This window comes from Globicephala melas, chromosome 5, assembly GCF_963455315.2.
Source record: "Globicephala melas chromosome 5, mGloMel1.2, whole genome shotgun sequence".
NCBI classification, from domain to species: domain Eukaryota; kingdom Metazoa; phylum Chordata; class Mammalia; order Artiodactyla; family Delphinidae; genus Globicephala; species Globicephala melas.
In genome coordinates, this window is record NC_083318.1 from 103590369 (window position 1) to 103612832 (window position 22464).

General features: G+C 37.4%; 1 protein-coding gene across 12 annotated transcripts in view; it reads left to right on the forward strand.

The window, feature by feature from the left end:
- Window positions 1–22464, forward strand: part of PTPN13 (protein tyrosine phosphatase non-receptor type 13) — a 234925-nt gene that overhangs the window by 119596 nt on the left and 92865 nt on the right. For 10 of the 12 annotated variants that reach the window (XM_060299633.1, XM_070045602.1, XM_070045603.1 and 7 more), the window contains 5 exons: window positions 10546–10641; window positions 11032–11125; window positions 17311–17533; window positions 21122–21196; window positions 21318–21492. In XM_060299633.1, the coding sequence (XP_060155616.1) occupies window positions 10546–10641; window positions 11032–11125; window positions 17311–17533; window positions 21122–21196; window positions 21318–21492 (663 nt within the window). The remainder of the gene's footprint in view (window positions 1–10545; window positions 10642–11031; window positions 11126–17310; window positions 17534–21121; window positions 21197–21317; window positions 21493–22464) is intronic. The other 2 variants (XM_060299624.2, XM_060299632.2) reach the window with 1 other exon arrangement.

Here is a 22464-nt window from a genome sequence, read left to right on the forward strand (position 1 = left end):
ATTATGAGAGATTGAGTTGGAACCAGTACTGTGAGTATAGTATGAACAGCACTCCACACCCTGGGTGGGGACTATGAATAGAATTTTGCTTCCAACAGTCAATCTACTTTATGTCTAAATTAAGTATCGTTTCCTTTCTTTCAGTGCTGTGGCCTCTGGTCTAGCCTAGTTTTTGCTGTTCTGTGACTGTTGTGTGAATACAGCTTAAACTCTGTTGTGCAGCTAGAGTATGTAAACACTCAAATATGTGAGCTTGTTCTCATTATTAAGGCACCTTAATGTTTCATTTCCATTCACATTCATTCCATTGAACTTGAAAGTGCATATACTTTTTTTTTTTTTTTTGGCTGTGTTGGGTCTTCGTTTCTGTGCGAGGGCTTTCTCTAGTTGCGGCAAGCGGGGGCCACTCACTGAGCGAGGGCCTCTCTTGTTGCGGACCACAGGCCTCAGACACGCAGGCTCAGTAGTTGTGGCGCATGGGCTTAGTTGCTCCGCGGTATGTGGGATCTTCCCAGACCAGGGCTCGAACCTGTGTCCCCTGCATTGGCAGGCAGATTCTCAACCACTGCACCACCAGGGAAGCCCGCATATACTTTTATAGTTACATTTCTGAAGAGTAGGAGGATGGAATCATAAATGTTACAGTTCATCATAGGGGATGCTACTAGTGACATTTTAAGGAGAGAGAGAAATATTTTCAAAACTTATCTTTTTTTTCTAAGAGCCAAAATTGGTAAAGATGAACTACTCAGTTTTTATTTTTTCCTTATTTCCCTTAGAATAGCAACCCCCCCCCACAAAAAAGAAAAAAAAAGATTGAGTCATTATTTAGATTACTCCATGAACTTAAATAATTTAAATAATCAGTTTCCACAGAAGTAAATATGAATAAGAAGGGATTTTATGTGATATTGGTCAAGTATCACATGTACTTAAGTATTAATGACTTTATTATTATACTACTAAGATATAAAATATTTTGTAGCTCTGAAGAGCACACTATTATAGATGGATTCAACATCTTAACCAGAAAGAATCAAGTGCCTACTATGTTTCCAGGGCTGAAATTTAAAGAGATTTATGTTTTAGACCAGCATTGTCCAATGGAACTTCAATGGAGGAAATGTCCTATATCTACAAAGTCCAGCTCTGTAGTTACAAGCCACATGTGACTGTTGAGCACTTGCATTGTAGCTAGTGCAACTAAGGAACAATATTTTATTTAAAATTACCTAGCCATTGAGTGCAGCTTCAAACCATTCTCACACAGTTAGTCCAGTAAAAAAATAACCAAAGATTGGTTTGAAAAGCATTTGAGAAGAAGTATTCAGTAAGTCATTCTTTAGCTTAAAAACAACTGAGCATAGACATTTACTTCTCTTCTTTGATTTATCCAAGTGAAAAAAAATGAAGTTGCATTTTTAAATGCTAAGGAAAGTTACAAGTGAAACCAAAATGAGCTTTCCAGTGTCTATAATCATAGTAATATAATACTGGTTTTGGAGTCCACAGAAATCAGAGGGTACTTTATCAGAAATTAGGGACCTAATTTAAATCTAACTCATACATAGTTAACATAGACCCAGTTTGGCTTTGATATAGAAACCTTCTGAAAAGCATGGATCGATATGTTTTAAGAAAGATTTTAAATGGATCTTACTAGTAATGAGTATCATCACAAGGTTTAAGACCCAACAGTTTTAGCCTCCAAAATATTTCTTCATTTCATTCCAGTCTCTCAATTCCTTTGTTGCCCATGGACTATAGAACTAGCTTTCTAAATTGATCTCTCAGCTATAGTTTGTCCTCTGTTTTACCTGCCATGCAAATTTGAATACATTTCTTCTCTGCCTTCAGCCATTTAATAACTTTTTATCAGCTGAGCAGGATAAAATTCAGGCTTCTTAGATTATGGTATTTAAGGCTTTCCATTATTGTGTCTCTCCAGTCTCACCCTTTAGCATTTCCCATCTCACAAGTCATTCCAACACCACGGGTATTCGCGCGCTCTCTCTCTCTCCTCCCCTCCCACTCCTCTTGCCCTCCCTCACCAACTTCCCTCCCTCCATACAGGCTATTTTATATTTTCATGCTTTTATTCATGCAGCTTTCTGCCTTAAAAGACTGTCTAAGCTTTCAGGCATTGCGTAGCTCAGGAAGCTTTCTCTCATCTTCCCACTTCCAGATGCTGGCCTATATTTTTCATTGAAATTATTTGTTTTGAAGAGCTTTTTTCTCCTCTCGTAGACACCAGAAATTTGCCCTGGTCTAATTCATGGCTACATCCTTAGTATCTACGACTATGCCTGGCATATAATAGATAGTCAGTAAGTGTTTGTTAATCTAAACTGAATATTGCAACATGGCTATTAATATTAAATGTTTAGTATATTCAGTGGTGCTATTTCAGATATGGAATACAACAATATTCTCTGATGAATTATGCTATATCGTGAGGAGAAATCCCACCTCCTTCTCCTCTGTTTTGTCCAACTCTAAGAGAAAATCACATGCTTGTCAGTCACAGCCTGACCAACCAACAGCAAATGCAATCACTTTCCTTTAGAACTCTGTACTGTTTGGAAGCTTTAGAAGGGGCAGTTGAAGTCATAACAACAAAGGATCCTGGAGGATGCTAGAAGAGTGGTACAGCTGGCCCAGATTTATGGCTACTGCATTACACAAGACCATCATAGAGGAACTGTTCACTCTTGTTGCATTCCTACTCTGCACAAATTTTACATCTATAAAGTAATTTATATTTCACAGAGTATTTCTCCATATACCTTTCCTCATTTATATATATTCATACTTGCATGTGTTCTGTTTCTCTTTGTTAAAAATTCTGTTGATCACGCCTAGCTCTCAAAGGATTTTAGAATATATTCTATTCATGTATCATGCAGCATGGTGTAATATAGAATACAGTGGACTCTAGTGATCATAAACAAGGTACCATCTCTAATCTCCAGAAATTAACCCCCTCAAAAGAAAGCATAGAGGAAGACACTTCATACATGAATACATAATGTTATTACTTTTGTTTCTCTGCTTTATTTGAAGGTTGAAATATTTTATTTGTTAGGACCTATAACTATAAAATGCAGGGTTTTAAATATTTTTTTATAGTTCTGAACTATAAAACCCGTCATTTTAGTGCATTTCTCTTTGAAACGTTTATCTGTAATTTGGGTCATGTATTAAAAGTAAAGAAATGCCAAGCTAAAAGTGGTTATTTAATTCCTGATGTTGCAATTGCCTGAGTCTCAGTTCCTTCGTGTTACGTGTCTGAGCTTGAATATGTGTCACTTGTAAAACGTGTTTTTAGATTACAGTTTGCACTAGCTTAGATACATTTTAATGTGAAGGTTGTAGATGTGAACTTTTCATCTAAAATAGCTCTATATAAGCTCAGAATATCATGCAAGTCTTCATAATTCCCTAACCATTAAAAGTATAGTGTTCATGACCACATGCCACAGCTTCATATGGTTAAAGTGTTAAGTGTGTTAAGTGTTGGTGGAAATTATGACTCTCAGTTGTCAAGAATTTATGACAAAACACTAGCCTATTGAAAAGCTGCCTTTTGATGTTGCTATATAAATGTGGAGTCAATACCATGTTAGAGCTGCAGTTTAGAGGATCAGCTTACAGTTAAAGAATAATAAAATATTTGTCAGTTGTGGTTTTTTTTCTTTTTTTTTTGGCTGCATTGGGTCTTCATTGCTGCGCCTGGGCTTTCTCTAGCTGTGGTGAGCAGTGGCTACTCTTCATTGCAGTGCACGGGCTTCTCATTGAGGTGCCTTCTCTTGTTGCAGAGCACGGGCTCTAGGTGCGCGAGCCTCAGTAGTTGTGATGCGGGGGCTCAGTAGTTGTGGCTCGCAGGCTCTAGAGCACAGGCTCAGTAGTTGTGGTGCACGGGTGCACGGGCTTAGTTGCTTCATGACATGTGGGATCTTCCCGGATCAGAGCTCAAACCCGTGTCCCCTGCATTGGCAGGCAGATTCTTAACCACTGCGCCACCAGGGAAGTCCTGTCAGATTTTTATACCTTGTAATCTGACCAAAAAAATAGTACACTCTTAATTATAGTAAAGTAATACTAGAAATTAAAATATATCTTTAATTGTCAGAGTATGTATGATTACAGAATCTCTATAACTAGACTTCTATCCAGATGTTAATTCTTTAAGCCATTATTCTCTAGTCCCTATTCTTCTCATTCTCTCACCACTATTCTACAAAATGTTTTTTGGAGAGACTGTATTCCTATGTGTTTTGTGTGTTTTACATACATATATTCACACACTCAATTTGATGTACTGCTTTTTTGGTAACATGTATTCAGGCTAATTTTATTCTCCCATTTTTTCTTTTGCACTCATTATTATTTCTATGCTAAGATTGTTAACTACAACTTTATTTTCCATGTCTGAAAACTAAATACATATAGGAAGTCAAAGAGAAGAAAATCATCTAGCGAAATGAGGAATATTCATGATCCTAAATGAACTCTAGTACACTGATTTACACAATGTAGGTTTCATTTAAATATTTACTAGCTGAGAAAAGAAATTTGCAAACCAACTAATTAGATACTCAGTCTAATTTTATCCCACAAAAGGCAAATAAATTCAGTTCTCCAGTTGTAATGGTGACAGCTTAAAATTTTGCCATTGCAGTTTTAACATTGCAATGAAAGTAGCCACATGTGTATTTTATAAAATGTGTATTTGAACATTCTTAATAGGTCCATTGCACATGATCCAAAAATTTTGGCATTCAGGAAACTTTGTAATATTCTATAAATACTTAAAAGCATCTCTTTGTTTTAAAAAAAATAACACTTTCTAATTAAAATAACAATCACTAGGTTTTGTTGATGTGGGGAGATGGGTACATATGAGGACTTGTACTCTCTGTTTTTGTGTCTGTTTAGAAGTTTTCATAATAAAAAGTTGTGTGTGTGTTTTTAATCACTCAGTTAGTACCACATTTGTGGGATCTGGACCAAATCTAAAGTGCTAATATTATACATTTAAATATAGATAGAAAACATATCTGTTGTCTGGATCCTCCAAAAAAACTCATCAATAACGGTAGGACACCTTGTGGAAAATTAGGGATTACCCTTCTTTTGCAGACCAGAACAGAGGAAGAAAGCTACTACCTATCTAGTTAATGTCTACTGGGTGCCTTTTGTGTAGGTCATCAGAAAGCCAAGAAGTGTTTCTATCTGTCAGCATGGAAAATATGCCTCTATTATACACCAATGCAGATTCTCTTGGTAAAGGACATGTAATTTTATAATAATTCCTGAAACTGTTACATTTATTATTTAATTCCGAAATGGAAAGCTTATAAGGGCTAACCTTTCTTGTAAGCAGAACTGAGTAGTAAATTTTGGCTGAGAACTTTAATCTGATTCTAACCTTTTTATAACCATGACTGTGTAGTAAATATTGCCTGGGAACTCGACGCTGGTTATATCTGCCATGCCATTAAGTGAAAGGAACATGGTTAACAGCGTTTTTTTTTTTAAAAGATGCATTTCGGAATACAAGAAGCTCACAAAAGATTCCTACCACTTTAATTAACATAAACACCCCACCCCTACCCCAGCCTTAGAAGGGAAAAGTTCTTCCTGCCCCTTAATTGTCCTGCTAAGCTAGTCATCTAGTTTGTGTTTCCAGAGTTTTTGTGCCCTATTACTCTGAAGCGGTAAAGCATCATAAGGCAATGTCCTCCCTCCCCCCGGGTGTGGTACTGAGAACATTTACAGACCAGTAGTTCATCACGGGAAGATGATTTATTGTTATATATATTTTTGTGTGTGTAAATTTATTTATTTGTTTATTTAGGCTGTGTTGGGTCTTCATTGCTGCACACAGGCTTTCTCTAGTTGCGGTGAGCGGGGGCTACTCTTCATTGTGGTGCGCGGGCTTCTCATTGCGGGTGGTTTCTCTTCTTGTGGAGCATGGGCTCTAGGCGTGCGGGCTTCAGTAGTTGTGGCACGTGGGCTCAGTAGTTGTGGCACGTGGGCTCAGTAGTTGTAGCTTGCAGGCTCTAGAGCGCAGGCTCAATAGTTGTGACGCACAGACTTAGTTGCTCCACAGCATGTGGGATCTTCCCAGACCAGGGCTCGAACCCATGTCCCCTGCATGGCAGGTGGATTCTCAACCACTGTGCCACGAGGGAAGTCCTGGTGTTATATTTTTAAGAAGAGTTTGTCAAAGTTACATTAATTTGTCTTACAGAGGAACTCAAGGATTGAAAAAAGTTTACTAGTGTTGTCAGAGTATAGGAAACAAAACATAGGTGAGCAAAAGACAGGGAACGTGGACGCTATGAAATAATGTAAGAATAATTATAAAGCACCACCAGAGAATGGAAATTAAAATTTATTTACTCTCATATAGCCACTTTGCAGAAATAGTTATGAAGCAGTAAATTCAATTAATATGGGGTGTGAAATTGTTATTGCAGGCTTAACATCCAAGTGACTGAAGTTCTCTCCTCTGTCCACTGAATAGGTTTGTTGCAACTTCCTACTTTTCATTGTGAGGTAAAACCATATTGCCTCCATACATTTGGGTCTTTCCCTTGGCCTTGTTGGTTTTACTGTCCTGCAGGTTACAATGCCAGGTTTGTCATTTGGTCAAGTTACGTTGGGAAGATTCCTCAAAACTTTAACGTGGAGGTTCTGTACAATAAAACAAAAAGTTCTTTGGTGCCCCTTGAAGATAGCAGTTCTTCTTACATAACCATTTAACTATGTTCATTACATTTAAATTAGATAAAACTAATAAATAAATTAGATAAAACTGTTGTTTGACATCTTCTACAATCCTTTCAAATCACGTTCATCTTAAAACAGAGGAATTTTTTTATGCATTTTTATTTTATGTTTTATTTTTACTTTTGGCTGCGTTGGGTCTTTGTTGCTGTGCATAGGCTTTTCTTTAGTCATGGCGAGCGGGGGCCACTCTTTGTTTCAGTGCACAGTCTTCTCATTGCGGTGGCTTCTCTTGTTGTGGAGCATGGGCTCTATGCATGTGGGCTTCAGTAGTTGTGGCTCGCGGGCTCTAGAGTGCAGGCTCAGTAGTTGTGGCTCACGGGCTTAGTTGCTCTGTGGCATGTGGGGTCTTCCCAGACCAGGGCTCGAACCTGTGTGCCCTGCATTGGCAGGTGGGTTCTTAACTACTGTGCCACCAGGGAAGCCCACATTTTTTTTTTTTGGCTACGTCGGGTCTTTGTTGCTGCACTTGAGCTTTTCTCTAGTTGCAGAGAGCAGGGGCTACTCTTCACTGCAGTGCACAGGCTTCTCATTGCGGTGGCTTCTCTTGTTGCAAAGCACAGGCTCTAGGCACATGGGCTCAGTAGTTGTGGCACGCAGGCCTCAGTAGTTGTGACGTGTGAGGTCAGTAGTTGTGGCTCACAGGCTGTAGAGAGCAGGCTCAGTAGTTGTGGCGCACAGGCTTAGTTGCTCCGTGGCATGTGGGATATTCCCGGACCAGGGCTCAAACCCGTGTCCCCTGCATTGGCAGGCTGTGGCACCAGGGAAGTCCCAGAGAGGAATTTTTTTTTAATCACTTATTTTACCATGAGACTTCCCTGTGGTAGAATGGAATCATTTTTTTAAAAGTTTTGGTACATGGATTTTCAATTCCAAAACTCTTTTTATTAATTATAGTATTATTTGATACTTACGTTCACTGTATACAAAACTGGACAAAGTAGGAGTCTTCTATATTGTGCATGCTTCTCCTGGTAAACATTGTTATAAGAACAATACACAACTTCCTCTCCATCAAGTCCATGGCCAGTCATTTATCCTTCAACTCTTCCCAGTATTACTCCTATCCTTTGCCTCAGCATGAGCTCCCAATTTTTCCAGCCCATCATTTCCATCCTGGTTTCCAGCCTGGTTTCTGTGGTGCCATTTAACTATTTCATTCATTTATTCATCTCTTTTTCTTTTAACAATCTCTGTTAAACACCTCCTAGCACAAGGGAATAATTCATTTTGTGAAGTACCCGTCCTCAAGTTTGCAAACTAGTAAAAAAGAAACCCTCACATACCTTGATTATCTGCTACCATGAATCCCATATCACTCCTCAGTTCTAGGTATTTCCCATGGTCTGCTTTCTCTAGTGCCTAGAAAAAGCCACAAAACCATTCTGATTGGTTCCAATAAAATTCATGCATTCTAGCCTAATCTAAACTCTCACTGTAACATAAAAGCTTTCATGGTTTTTTTTATGTTTTTTTTTTTTTCCTGACTCAACACTTTTTCACAGCAGAATTTCTTTACTCTTCTCAGGAAGTGATTTACTTTTTTTTTTTTTTTGCGGTACGCGGGCCTCTCACTGTTGTGGCCTCTCCCGTTGTGGAGCACAGGCTCTGGACGCGCAGGCTCAGCGGCCATGGCTCACGGGCCCAGCCGCTCTGTGGCATGTGGGATCCTCCCAAACCGGGGCACGAACCCGTGTCCCCTGCATCGGCAGGCGGACTCTCAACCACTGCGCCACCAGGGTGGCCCGTGATTTACTTTTATTACCAGGAGTATGGCAAATTTCTGATGAGTATCTTGGGATTCCCTCTGTTTTTTCACTCTTTCCTTTGTTCATTATTTCTTTCTCTTAAGAAGGAAAGGTTCTTCCTCCCTGCTAAATTAACCATCCCATGTATGTTGGTTTTTTCCCATCTCCTCCTCCTGGTTCCTTCACATTTTTCCATCAGTTTTCCCCACTATCATTTGCAATCTCCTCCAATCTACAGATTTATTATCCACTGCCTAAAAACATCCTCACATTTCACTCTTCCAAAAAGACCCTAATAACTCATCTAGTCTCATTTAGTTTATTTTTTTAAATCTTTTTTCTTTCTCAAACCCTCAAACTTCTTGAAAGAATAGTGTTACTCCTTTTCTCAATTTACTATCATTTAGTCTGATTTGGTCTCTCACCTGTCTGTGCAATGGAAATAGTCCTCTTAAAGGTCATCAGTGACCTTTGTGTATCACATATATTCATCTTTTCATTCATTCATTCATATTTACTCAGAAAATATTTATTTTGTGCTTGCTATGCATCAGACACTTGCTAGACACTAGAGGTATATCTGAAAAAGGCACAATCCTTTTTGTCAGAGTTTATAATTTTGGTAGAGGAAACAAACAAGTAGAGAAGGAAATATCAATATTAGGCAGTGGAAGAGTCACAATTTTTTAAGCATAAGGCAATATGAAAGTACAAGAAGCAATATCTAACTCAGCCTTGAGTTGGTCATGAAAGCTTTTGTGGACATGAAAGATTTTTTTCCTTTAAGGCTTCTCTTAAAGGAAAAAGAAAAAGTATTCAAAAGAAAAGGGGAAGAAAGGCATTTCTAGCAGGGAAAGTATCTTTCAGGAGAGAATCTAAAAGTTTATATGCTTTTGGTTATCTGTAAATTCAGTAACACAAGTGCAAAATTTGGAGAAGTGGATGGTGATGATGCCCTGGAACAAGGGTTCCACCTGGATTGAGTTTTTAAAGTTCTTTTTCAATGTTTGTGTATTTCAGTGTGCTTTGGGCGGGCAGGCAGAGAAGAGAGGTCTGTGCTTTTCATCTGATTCTAGCAAGTAAGAACCTATGACTTCAGAATATGAAGAGCTACTGCTATAAATGTAGTCAGGGACCACCTTATGGAAAGGCTTTGAATACTAAGCTAAGGAGATACTAAACTGTATCTTGAAAACTCTAGTTTGAAGAAGTTTAAGAAATACAGTATTATGCTCAGATTTTCATTTCTGGAAAGTTCACTCTTTGTAATGTGCATTATAATACGAGACAAGCAAGAAAGCAAGACTGCAGAGAGGGGAATCTAGGACACGTGAAGTAGTCCAGGCTTGAGCTGAATAGTCATCTATGATAGTGATCATGAGTACAAAGAAGAGGGGTGAGTCAGAAACATTTAGAAGGTAGAATTTAGATTTTAGTGGAGTTCTGCCCCCCTGATACAGAGCACACACCGTACATCCCTACACAGCTCCCCCCGCCCCCCACCCCGTCCCCACATGTCCCGTCTTAAGTATTTTGTACTTCTGCTTTTTAAATTATTTGAACTTGGGACTGTGTCTTTGGATTTTCCATCCTCATAGCACCTAGTGCAAAGAATGATGTTTCTGTAGCATACACTGTATTCTAAGAGCTCTGCATATATTAATTCATTTAATGCTCACAACAACCCTATGAGATGCACACACTATTATACCCTCTTTTCAGTTGAAGAAGAGTCACAGGAAGGTTAAATACCTTCCTAAAGTCATGCACCTGGTAAGTACTGGACCCTAGCAAATCTAGCTTCAGAGTCCAGGCTCTTAACCTGTATGCCAAACTGCCTCAAAACTGTAGTCACATTTTTGAATACCACCTATCCATTATTAAATTTAAAGCAATGTATAAAAATGTTCTAGTCTCACAAGAATAAATTTAGTGCCTTATTTGATTTGTGTGGAACAGCTAATGAGTTTGCTTTCTAATGTTTATGTTTTAATCCTTTCAGAACCAATTCGAAGATACAAAACTTACCACAGTGATATCTTTAGTACCTGCAGTGAAAGTCCATCTATTGTTTCCTCTGAATCAGACTTCAGAAAAGGTGAGAGGGATCTGAACAAGCAAAATGTTCTTAAGAAACCATGATTGTTCTTCTCTTTCAGTAGTGTTGAGATATAAGGTGTCAAAAGAATAATTCTATGTAAAATTTTTTAATTATAAAAAACTTCCAGTTACTCATTTTAACAGTATTATAGGAACTTAATAGCAGTTTCATCAAATAGCAGTGTAGTCATTTTCATAGTAGAGAAAATAATTGTTTTCAAAATAACATGACTTACCTTTAAAGAGTTTATTGACATTATGTCACTAATTTGATTACATGAATATGATTTGTAAAAATTATCTTATGTGTCTGCTGAATGCTTGAGTTTTAAATAAGATTACTTGATATTTTTCTCACTTGTACTATTTTTGTTTCATTCACAATTAGTGAGAAAAAGTGAAGTGTCAAAGAGATTTGAGTCCAACAGTGGTCTCCCAGGGGTAGATGAAACCCCAAGTCAAGGCCAGTCACAGAGACCAAGGTATGTAATATGAAAAAATGATAATATATTTCCTGTTGCTGGTGTTTTTTTTTCTTTGTTAGAATCAAGGAGAATTTTAAAAAATTATTCTTTTTCCTGTTTTCTCCATTTTCCTTTTCCTTTTCCTCCTCTTTAAGTTCTTGCAAATTCATTCAATTATGTAAAAGATGTTACAGTAGTTTGAGTTATTGGAATCTTTTAGAATTGGCCCTGATTATTTATAGTTTGTGCTTGATTTTTAAATTAACATGAATATAAGATAACTTACTAACAGTAAGGAAGTTCTGAAGGCACGGCATTAAACATCTGTGAGAAGATAGTAAACTTTGATTTCTAAGAGAATAATACTTCTTTCGAGGTTGAATGGGCTCAACAAGCAGGCTTTCAGTGAGTATTATTTGTTGAATGAATAATTAATAGGTTACTACTGAATAACCTATTATGTAAAAAGTTAATTTTTCACTACATCTTTCCTGGCTTAAAAGAGGTCATCTTGTATTTTTTAAAGCCCACTTCGGGCTGTTTAGAGTTCATTTTCATACTGAAATACTCAGGTTTCTTATAAGGTGTGTATTATTCTTGTGCTAGGGTTAGAATGGTGGTATTATAGGCATGGATTGATTTACTTTGTTTGAACTGAAAAGTGTCAAATCAGTAGTGAATATATTAATGTGTATCTTTTGCAGGTGTGTACAGGTTCCTTACGTGAACAGAAGCATGTTATTAATGTTACGCATTAATTTGAAATTCATAATGTGATATTAGAGAACAAGAGGTTGCTTCCAAATTTACTCCCAAATGACAGGAATCCTCTTAAATTTGATATCAGTTCATTTAGTTCAAGTGCCATTATATACAAAAGAATCATTTGAAAATTAACAAAAACTTGCCCCTTAGTTGATTAATTCTGGTAGACACTGTTTCATACCTGTAAACTATTAATAGACCAGGTAACCCTAGCCATGTGATTAAAGCAGACAATTTATCCAGGGTTTAGACTCCAAGTAATTACATTGCACTAAAATTATTCCTTAATATTCCAGTTTTTATGAAACTTGTGTGTTTTTCTCTTCCCTCTTGTTCCTTTTAAAATAGTCTGAGGGACTTCCCTGGCAGTCCAATGGTTAAGACTTCACCTTCCAACACAGGGGGTACAGGTTCAATCCCTGGTTGGGGAGCTAAGATCCCACATGCCTGGAGGCCAGAAAACCTCCATAACATAAACATAAACATAAAATAGAAGCAACATTGTAACAAATTCAATAAAGACTTTAAAAATGGTCCACATCAAAAAAAAATCTTTAAAAAAAAAAGTCTATGATACTTTCTTTGAGGAAAGCTCTAATAAGTATTCATTTACCTAAAGTGGTATGATCTTTGCATAATAGCATTTTCTATTTTTATGACCCCATTGTGGTAATAGTATTTGTGATTACTATTTTGGTAATTTTGACCAAAGAGGTAAGAGACAAAGACAGATCTATGCTTGATATTACATAATTTTGTTAAAGAAGCAAAACTGTTTTGGGATGACCAGCCATATGAAGCAAATGTTGAATTGCAGTAAGCTCTGTGTTGAATTGAGGAAGTCACTCTTTTCTATATATGTAATTTGGAGAAAACTTATAAATAGTTAACATGATGCCCTTTTAACTTAATCAGAAATAGGAGTAAAGATAACAACTGGAAGAATTGTTGGGATTATGTGTTGATCGATTGATTTTTTTTCTGTTTTTTTCTTTACAGTAGGTCCTTGTTGGTTATCCATTTTAAATATAGCAGTGAGTGCATGTCAATCCCAAACTCCCAATCTGATTGATTGATTTTATAGTCAGTTTGCTAGTTATTTAAAATACATATTCCTCCAAACAAAATTGAACCATTTTGTGAATCTTATTTCAATTTTCTTGATAAGGTACCTAAAAGCGTCAGCATTATAAAAGAATCTTAGTTTTGACTGTTTCCGGTTTAATTTTAGGAAACATTAACATTGAGGCCTTAGCTCATCAAATCGTAATTTAGTGATAAGCTACCTTTTATTTCACACTTTAAGAGGGTAAAAAACACAACATAGTGTTCTTAACATCTGTATTAGATAAAGTTATAGGTGAAAAAAAATATTTCAAGGAGAAGTAGATTGTCAGGTCTGTGTATTTATTACATTTAATGTAAGGTGCTAAACTCTACTTCTTTTAGAGTACCCCATCTCTTCTTTCTGCGCAAGGAAAAACACATTAAAGTAGTGTCCAGATTCCTTATTCAAGTGCAGAGTTTTCTGTATGTGTACAAAGGCTTCTGATAATATCCTTAACATGCTGGTACTTAATCGGGAGGTTCTGTTCGTTCTTTAGGTCACATATTTGTGAGATCTATAAATAGTTCTGTATTTAGACATGTTGCCTGCTTCTTTATAAAATTTCCATTTCTTTAGCTAGAATGAAATGGAAAAACAGATCGAGACAGTGCTATTGATTTGTATCATAGTGGGTGGGGGGAGATTAACAGGAAATTATGAGTCAGATCCAGAAGAATGAGTAATTTTTGGATTTTGAGCTATCAAAAGTGTCTTTCAGTGACCAAAAAAGATATTCAAAGCTGTTTTCCAAAGAGCAACTCTAAATTTTTTTTCTGTGTTAACTTTTGAAGTACAATTTTTACATAGTGCAATTCCCACTGCTTCTGTGCCTATCTGCTTAATGATGTAACCATTTTTTCTGTCTCAAAAGAACCTATTTATTCATTCCTAAATCATCTAGGTTTTCTGAGTTTTTTGTTCGTTTTTCTTTTTCTTTCTTTCTTTCTTTCCTTCCTTCCTTCCTTCCTTCCTTCCTCCCTCGCTCCCTCCTTCCCTCCCTTCCTTCCTTCCTTCATTGGGTCTTCATTGCTGCACGCGGGCTTTCTCTAGTTGCAGTGAGCGGTGGCTACTCTTCCTTGTGGTGCGTGGGCTTCTCATTGCAGTGGCTTCTCTTGTTGTGGAGCACAGGCTCTAGAGCACAGGCTCAGTAGTTGTGGTGCATGGGCCTAGTTCTGCGGCGTGTGGGATCTTCCCGGACCAGAGCTCGAACCTGTGTCCCCTGCATTGGCAGGGGAATTCTTAACCACTGCACCACCAGGGAAGTCCCTGTTCGTTTGTTTTGTCTGTTTAGTTTGTTTGTTTTTTGCCTCTCAAATATTTCAGTCTTTATAGGAATTTCTACCAGATATTGTGTTGGGCCAGATAAAGTGATGATCAGTCATTTTTTGCTACCTGTTTGTAGGTATAAAATAATTTGAACAAGAAGGCTAATATATTTGATGAAAATGACAGGTGTGAGTTAAAATGTAAAGATTCAAATTCTTACCATTTTCCTTGACCCCATTAAGTGAGAGTGAGCCATAAAATCATGTTCAATCATTTGCGCAACAAATGATTATTGAGTACCTGCCATGTACTGGGTACTTATAGGTACTGGAGATGGAGTCATGAACAAGATCAAGAAGTCCCTAAAGAGATTTTCTAGTGCTGAGGGATAGCCAGTAAACCACTGAAAAAACAAGTAAGTAATGCACCATCAGAGTGTGATGGTGCTTGGAAGAAAAATAAATCAGGCTAAAGGGTTAGAAACTACAGGTGTGTGATGTCCAAATTCTAGTTTTCATAGGGTAGGGTGATCAGAGGAGGCCTCTCCCAAGGGGCGACATTTGAAAAGAAAACTATTTGCAACAAGGAAGTAAAACATGCAGATATCAGGGGGAAGAGAGTTCCAGACAAAAGGAACAGCAAGAGCAGAGGCCCTGAGGTAGGAGAGATATGTCCATGTTAGAGGAATAGCAGGAAGGGCAGCATAACACAGAAGGCAGCAGAATGAGTGAAGGGCAGAGTGGATGGTAACTAGGACCCAAATCATATCAGACCTCAAAAGCTAAGGCGAGCACTTCAGATGTTATTCTAAGTGTAATGGGAAGCCATTGGATGGTTGAGAGCATAGAGAGCCATGATCTAATTTACATTTTAATGGAATTGATCTGTTCTGTGAAGAACAGATTGCAGGAGTAAAACACCAGTTAGGAGGCAATTACAGTACTCCATTTGAGCTGCATACAGCACAGATTAGGTTGCTAGTGGTAAAGAAGATTCAAATACAGATTTCTTCAGGGTTGTGCCCTGCAGGATTTGCTGGTCATTCAGATGTGGGATTTGTAAGAAGAATCAAGAATGACTCCAAGTTGTGTCCTAAGCAACCAGTGAGTGATTGAGAGAAGGTTGCACGTAAGGAAAAAGTATCAGGAATTTGGTTTTAGACATGTAAGGTTAAAGATGCATGTTAACATCCAAGTAGAACACTCACTTAGGCAGGTGAGTAGAATTAGAATTCAGGGGAGAGCCTGGAGTTATGGGAATATAAGATAATTAAGACTAGGTGACTACATGAGATCAGGTAGGTATGAAGACTGTGGAGACTAGAAAACTCTGGAGGTCTGAGCACTGTTGCAGTCTAACATTAAGAGATTAGAAATGAAGGAGGATCCAGCAAAAGAGACTGAGAGGGAGGAGCCAGTGAAGTAGAAGGAAAATAAAAAGAGCATGGTTTCCCAGAAGTCAGATGTTTAAGAAGAGGAATGATTAAGCAGCTGTATGTTATATGATGCTTAGAGGTCAAGTAAGATGCAAACTAAGAATTATCCTTTGGCTTTGGTAACACAGAAGGTAGTCATTTTTGTGACTAGTTTTGGTGAAATGGTAAGGACTCAAACTATTGGTCTGAGTCCAAGAGAGAGTGGGAGATGAAATGGAGATAAAACTTAAAGGACAGTTTTGAAGAAAATTACTCTAAAAGACAGCAGAAAAATGAGACAGAATCTGAAAGGGGGTGTGGAACCAAAGGAGGATTTTTTTGTTCTAAGTAGAAAATAGTGCAGCATGTTTGTATGCTAATGAGAATAACCTAGTGCATGAGACTAGTGATGCATGTGAGAGGGTAATTGCAGGAGCAAAGTCTTTGGGTGGGGGAGAGGTCTGGAATCCCATGCACGGTAGAGGTTTGACGCCTGTATAAGTGTGCAGGAGATCCATCCGTTGTAACAGAAAAAGACAGCAGAACATACGGATATAGATTTGGAAAGTCCAGTGGTAGAAGGATAAGGAAGTTACTTCCTGATTGCTCCTTATTTCACCAAGAAAACTGAGGAAAATTCATCAGTTGAGAGGAGACAAGGGAGAAAGTATTGGAGTTTTGAAAAGAAAAGACAAGGATGAAAATATGAAATAGTTCTCTAAGAAAATTAATCACCAGGCAGTACTAAGAACCCACTGAGATCAGTCAGCATGGTTCTGCAGTTTCATGAGAGTTGAGGTTGAATGCAAAGGAATGATTTTAATGATGGGCCTTAGAATTCAAGCAGTGTAAGGGCAAGAGAGGGTTAATAGAGAGAAAGTGGTAGAGTCAATGGACTACAATTCCTGATAGAGTTGGTGAATTATTTGAAGGGGAGTGTAAGAGGAAGTAAGCTAGAAAAAATAAGGAGATTAGATAGAGAGGGTATTGAAAGATAGAAATAGGAAATTTTAGAGGTGGTGCAGTTATTGGTAATAGCCAGCATAACAATGGGTGTAGATTGCTGGCTGAGGTGGAGGAGGCCAGGGTGTTGGAGCACTCTTCAATCTCTGTCACACCACCACAAATTATGACAGCAGTAGTGGTGAAGACCGCTGAGTCAGCCACTTAAATCTTTCATGAATAAGGGGGAGTTGACCACAGGACAATGTCTAGAGCAAAGCAGAGCAGTGGATGGTGTGAGTTCATAGCATGTACTTCAGAGAAGCTGGGGGCTCTTGGAGGACGGGTCAGTAATGATCTGGAAGCTGAAATAAAAATCACGGGGAATCTCTGTCGCATGTCCCGGCCCACTGGTGCAAGATTATGAGAATAAAACAGCCCCGATCTGAGAGAACTGCAGGGGAAGCAGTTTTCAGAAGATGCTGGGATGTTAAGAGAAGAGGTGAAGGATGTAGATCTACCTACAAGTGGGACACCATACTATATTAATATATTAAAAATAGGACTGAAATATTACTGCAATGGTTCTTCTGAAATGAAAAAATAAAATTTGTTTACATTCTTGATACCTTACTTAACATGACTTTTTCTTGTTTAGACTTAAAGTAATTGTTTTCTTCCCAACCCTTACTTTTCTCTTCTATATAGCAGACAATATGAAACACCCCTTGAAGGCAACTTAATTAATCAAGAGATTATGCTAAAACGGCAAGAAGAAGAAATGATGCAGCTGCAAGCCAGAATGGCCCTTAGACAGTCTCGACTGAACCTGTATCCAGGAGACACACTCAAAGCTTCCATGCTTGACATCACCAGGGATCCCTTAAGAGAAATGGCCCTAGAAACAGCCATGACCCAAAGAAAACTAAGAGTAAGTTGATTCTCAGGTTACTGCACCTAAACTTGGCCTCACAGGGAAATGTTATACAAAGTACTTTTAAAAATTCTGTAGGTATCCTATAGGTTGCCTGTAGTTAAAATTGAAATCTCATATTAGTTTCCATTGGTGTTAAATATCTTGTTGGTTGATACTAAAATAAATATTTAGCTGTTTTCATGATTTCATTTTTAAAAAAACATTAGATGGAGTTAGAGTATCTTAACTGTATATTTTAAAAATATATTCATGAACCTAAAGTCAACTGGCTTTATTCAGTATTGTGGGGATTATTTTTTAATATTAAGAAATTTTTTATCCCACAAACCAAGAATATCAGAGATAGAGAGTTCAGAGGTGGTTCAGAAGCTCAAGAATGCTATCAAGCGCATTCCATCTTTATGCTCTGCCATTCTCAGAATTTTGACAGTAATTCTCTTTATAGTTAAAGGATGACTGCATTATCTCCAAGCATCATATCTTCATATTACAATATCCAAAGATAAGAAAGAACAAATCTTGTGTCTGTGGGGAATTTTTCTTTTATGTGTTTCGTTGCTTTATTTTTCTTTCAATATATATCCTCTATATTTTTATAAACATAAGCTCAAAATGAACATAGTCTTTTCTCATATAAAATATCATGAACATTTTACAACTTTTATAATACTATTGTTAAGGGCTGTAAAGTACTCCATTATGTGAACATACTGTGTACCATAATTTATTTAATCAGTTTCCAGCTATTGGACATTTAAAATGTTTCTAATTTGTAATTGCTATAGAACATCCTTATAGCTAAATCTTTGCAGATAACTTCCTCCAAGTAGAATAGCCAAGTCAAAGGCAAATACCTTTTAAGACATTTTATACATATTGTCAAATTGCCCTTTAAAAGTTTCTTCCAATTTATGTTTCCTCTGATCATGTCTGTTTTCACCATATTCTTACCGACTCTGATATTATCATTCTTTTTTTTATTATTATCACCTATTTGATAGATGAGGCAGTATCTCATTTGTATTGTTCCTTTACAAATAATTCTTCAAAAGCAAAGTAAATGTTAGGAAAGTGATAAAATCTAGAATGATTTTTTTCTTTTTAGTCCTACACTAAGAAAGTATATTATCTTATTCTGTTTTGGGTTTTCTTGCTTATTTCAAAGAATCTTCCTAAAAGCATATTTGTATACCCTGAAATTGATAGAATTCAAATTTTCCTCATAGTCTTCTAAGGAGAAGAAACAGTATTGCATGGTGAAAATTACACTGAACTACAAATTAGAAGACTTGGATTCAGTTTCTAATAATTCAGTTTCTAATAATATGTCTTTATGTACATTTTTAAACCACTTTGTGTCTCATTATGCTAATTTTTAAAATGTGGAATTGGGTTGTAATTTAGTAAGACAGTGTCTAATTTTTTGTATTTTTTTTTGTGGTACGCGGGCCTCTCACTATTGTGGCCTCTCCCGTTGCGGAGCACAGGCTCTGGACACGCAGGCTCAGCAGCCATGGCTCACGGGCCTAGCCACTCCACGGCATGTGGGATCTTCCCGGACCAGGGCACGAACCCGTGTCCCCTGCATCGGCAGGCGGACTCTCAACCACTGCGCCACCAGAGAAGCCCAGACAGTGTCTAATTTTAAAGTTATTAGATTCCAATAAAATACAACTGAATTTATTTCAAGCCGAAGGGAAGAAATTCAGTAAGGCTTCATCAATTTATCATTATAACCAATACATTTGTCAAAATTAAGCAATAGGCAGGATAGCATGGGCTTCCAGTAATTAAAGGCCCACATAAAGCATAAAAGGCACGATATATACACATTTTTTTCTAAAATCATAGTTTCAGAGAGCTAATGCAGAACTTTGGCTCATTAGAGAGTCTCTACCTTTATAGTATGCCACTGTTATGTGTCATCTCACTAAAAACCTGTGTTTCCTTTCAGTCAGTCAGTGTGTGCTTTCTTCATCAGAGACGTGCTATATCAATGACTAGAGAATTTGAACTGTTGGTCGTTGAAGGACCACACAGTGTTTTCTCTAAAAAAAAAAAAAAAGAGCGGAAGGGGGAATTCCCTAGAGGTCCAGTGGTTGGGACTCCACGCTTCTACTGCAGGGGGCCCAGGTTTGATCCCTAGTGGAGGAACGAAGATCCTGAGAGCCGTGCAGTGCAGCCAAATAAATAAATAAGTAAATAAAATAAAAAGAGTAGGAAGGCTATATTTTTGAGGCTGAAAATAGTACTAGTATTAGGAGAACAATTTCACAGTTGAACTAATGTTATTTCCCAAAACATAAGTTTTTAGTTCTTTTTTTTTTCTGTATTATTTTTGATGCAGACAAATTTTTAATGTTCATACTCTATTGCCTCATTTGATCTGTATCAAATTCTGTGTTTTCCATGGCAGACTATTGTCATTTCTTCTACTCTGTTTCTATTCTCATTTAAAATGTGTCCTACTGGTTCGTTGAGTATTAACAAATGCTTACTGTTAAACTTTTACTTAAATGGTACCTGTCACATGTTCCACACCTGGCTGTTGGATAGAATTCCCACATCAAGCAACCAAATGAACTGTACAGTGAAATGCAAAGAAGAAACCAACAAAAATAAAACTCCAGTAACCCCCCATTAGTTCAAACACATGCATGCACGAAAGCACGCCCCCCCGCACACACCATCTGCCTTTGGCCTAAAAATTAGCCCTGTGTTCATTCTACCTTTTGCCCATTTGGACATAATTTTTCCATCTATTCTGAATGCTGCTCCCTCCTGGAGTCTAACTTGTTTTAAGTTATCTCTTCAACCAATTCTCCCCTCTAGGCAGAAAACCCTGGATATACAAGACATAAAGGGAAAGAGTAGATTGAAAAGAAGTAAATGCAGAATGTGGACTCTACTCTCCCCAGCTCCTGAGATATTATTTTCTTACTAGAAGCAGCAATAGGGAGCAGAGACTGTGATACTTATAATATCCCTAGTTGTCACTAATTAGAACAAAAAAGTACAGGATTCCCAGAACTTGATTACAGATGGATGTGTCTTTTGTAATATCAAAATAGATATTGTCCAATAACTAAGACTTGTTTTAGGACAAATGGAATATCATTCTCTGAAATAATGAAATTCTGTTCAATAACTTTACACATTAGCATTATTAAACCAAATCCTTATGTGAACTTGACAACTCTATATTACTTCAGTAATTGAGACTGCTATTTGGGGGGGGGGTAGTTTGAGTCTACCTGGAGTCCAAAAAATGAAAACCTTTATTTACGTAAAACAATATAAAGCCAGGCTTTATATTTTATGTTGCTGGTAGAAAATGAAGCTGATAGAACTTCTATTCACACTTAGTGTAAGGCATATTCCATTCCCGCTCTTGGCAAATTCCACCATACTTCTTTATTGAAAGTTTTTACATTTGTTTCAGATCACTAGTTCTAATATGGTGGCCTTACATGTAGTTGTTTATTATTATCATTACTATTATTATTATTACATTATTTTCCTTTCAAGGAAAGAGCTAGAATAAATGATAAAAACTATTGATTCTACTTCTGTGATTCACAGAATTTCTTTGGCCCTGAGTTTGTGAAAATGACGATTGAACCATATATATCTTTGGATTTGCCGCGGTCTATCCTTGTAAGTAATAAAACCACTTGGTGTCACTTTTAGAAAATAATTTTAGTAATGATTTTTTTAAAACAGTAAAATTCTTATAATGTTTACATCGATAACTTCCATTCATTTTTTTCAATTGTAGACCAAGAAAGGGAAGAATGAGGATAACCGAAGAAAAGTAAACATAATGCTTCTGAGTGGACAGAAACTGGAACTGACCTGTGATACCAAAACTATATGTAAAGATGTGTTTGATATGCTTGTGGCCCATATTGGCTTAGTGGAACATCATTTGTTTGCTTTAGCTACCCTCAAAGGTACCAAGGCATTTTAAATTCAGGGTATAGTATGGAAACTTGGCAACAACGACTTCCTATATCTGTTCTGCCTAACCTTCTTTTGGGAAATATTAACTACATGGATATGTCAGCATTGAGAAGTAGGAGTTAGGAACTCCCTTCCTTTTCCTAACTAGGTACATTGTTTTAATAGCCGTGTCTTTTTAGCATCTTCTGTACCTGATCATGAAGATTTTTCTCTGGCATTGGCTATATAAACATAGATTTTAATTGTTATATTTTGGGGACCATAATTTTGCCTACATATGTACTCTAGAAATTAGTATTCTGCTAATATGAGTTTGAATATATAGCAGGACCCTATTTCTGAATTTCCATATCAACTTCTTCAGCTTACTATCCTAGAAACAGTGTCTTCCTAAATGTTGTCAGTTGATGACGGAAAATAAGTCATTTCACATATTTTAAGCATTACATCCACTGACCTGTGACGTTCACAACCATGGGGGTCTCAGAACACAGATTCAGTAGAAACTGCTGCTGTTTATCAATTAGAATTGTCATAGCAATAAGAAACCCCTTGGGGACTTCCCTGGTGGCACAGAGGTTAAGAATCCGCCTGCCAGTGCAGGGGACGTGGGCTTGAGCCCTGGTCTGGGAGATCCCACATGCAGCAGAGCAGCTAAGTCCGTGCACCACAACTACCGAGGCTGTGCTCTAGAGCCCGTGCACCACAACTACTGAAGCCCATGTGCCTAGAGCCCATGCTCCGCAACAAGAAAAGCCACCGCAATGAGAGGCCCATGCACCGCATCGAAGAGTAGCCCCTGCTTGCTGCAACTAGAGAAAGTCCACACGCAGCAACAAAGACCCAATGCAGCCAAAAATAAAAATAAATAAAATATAAATACATTTTTAAAAAAAGAATTAGTTTTTTTTTTTACAAAAAGAAACCCTTTGGAGCTGGGTTTAAATAAATATTTCTTTAAT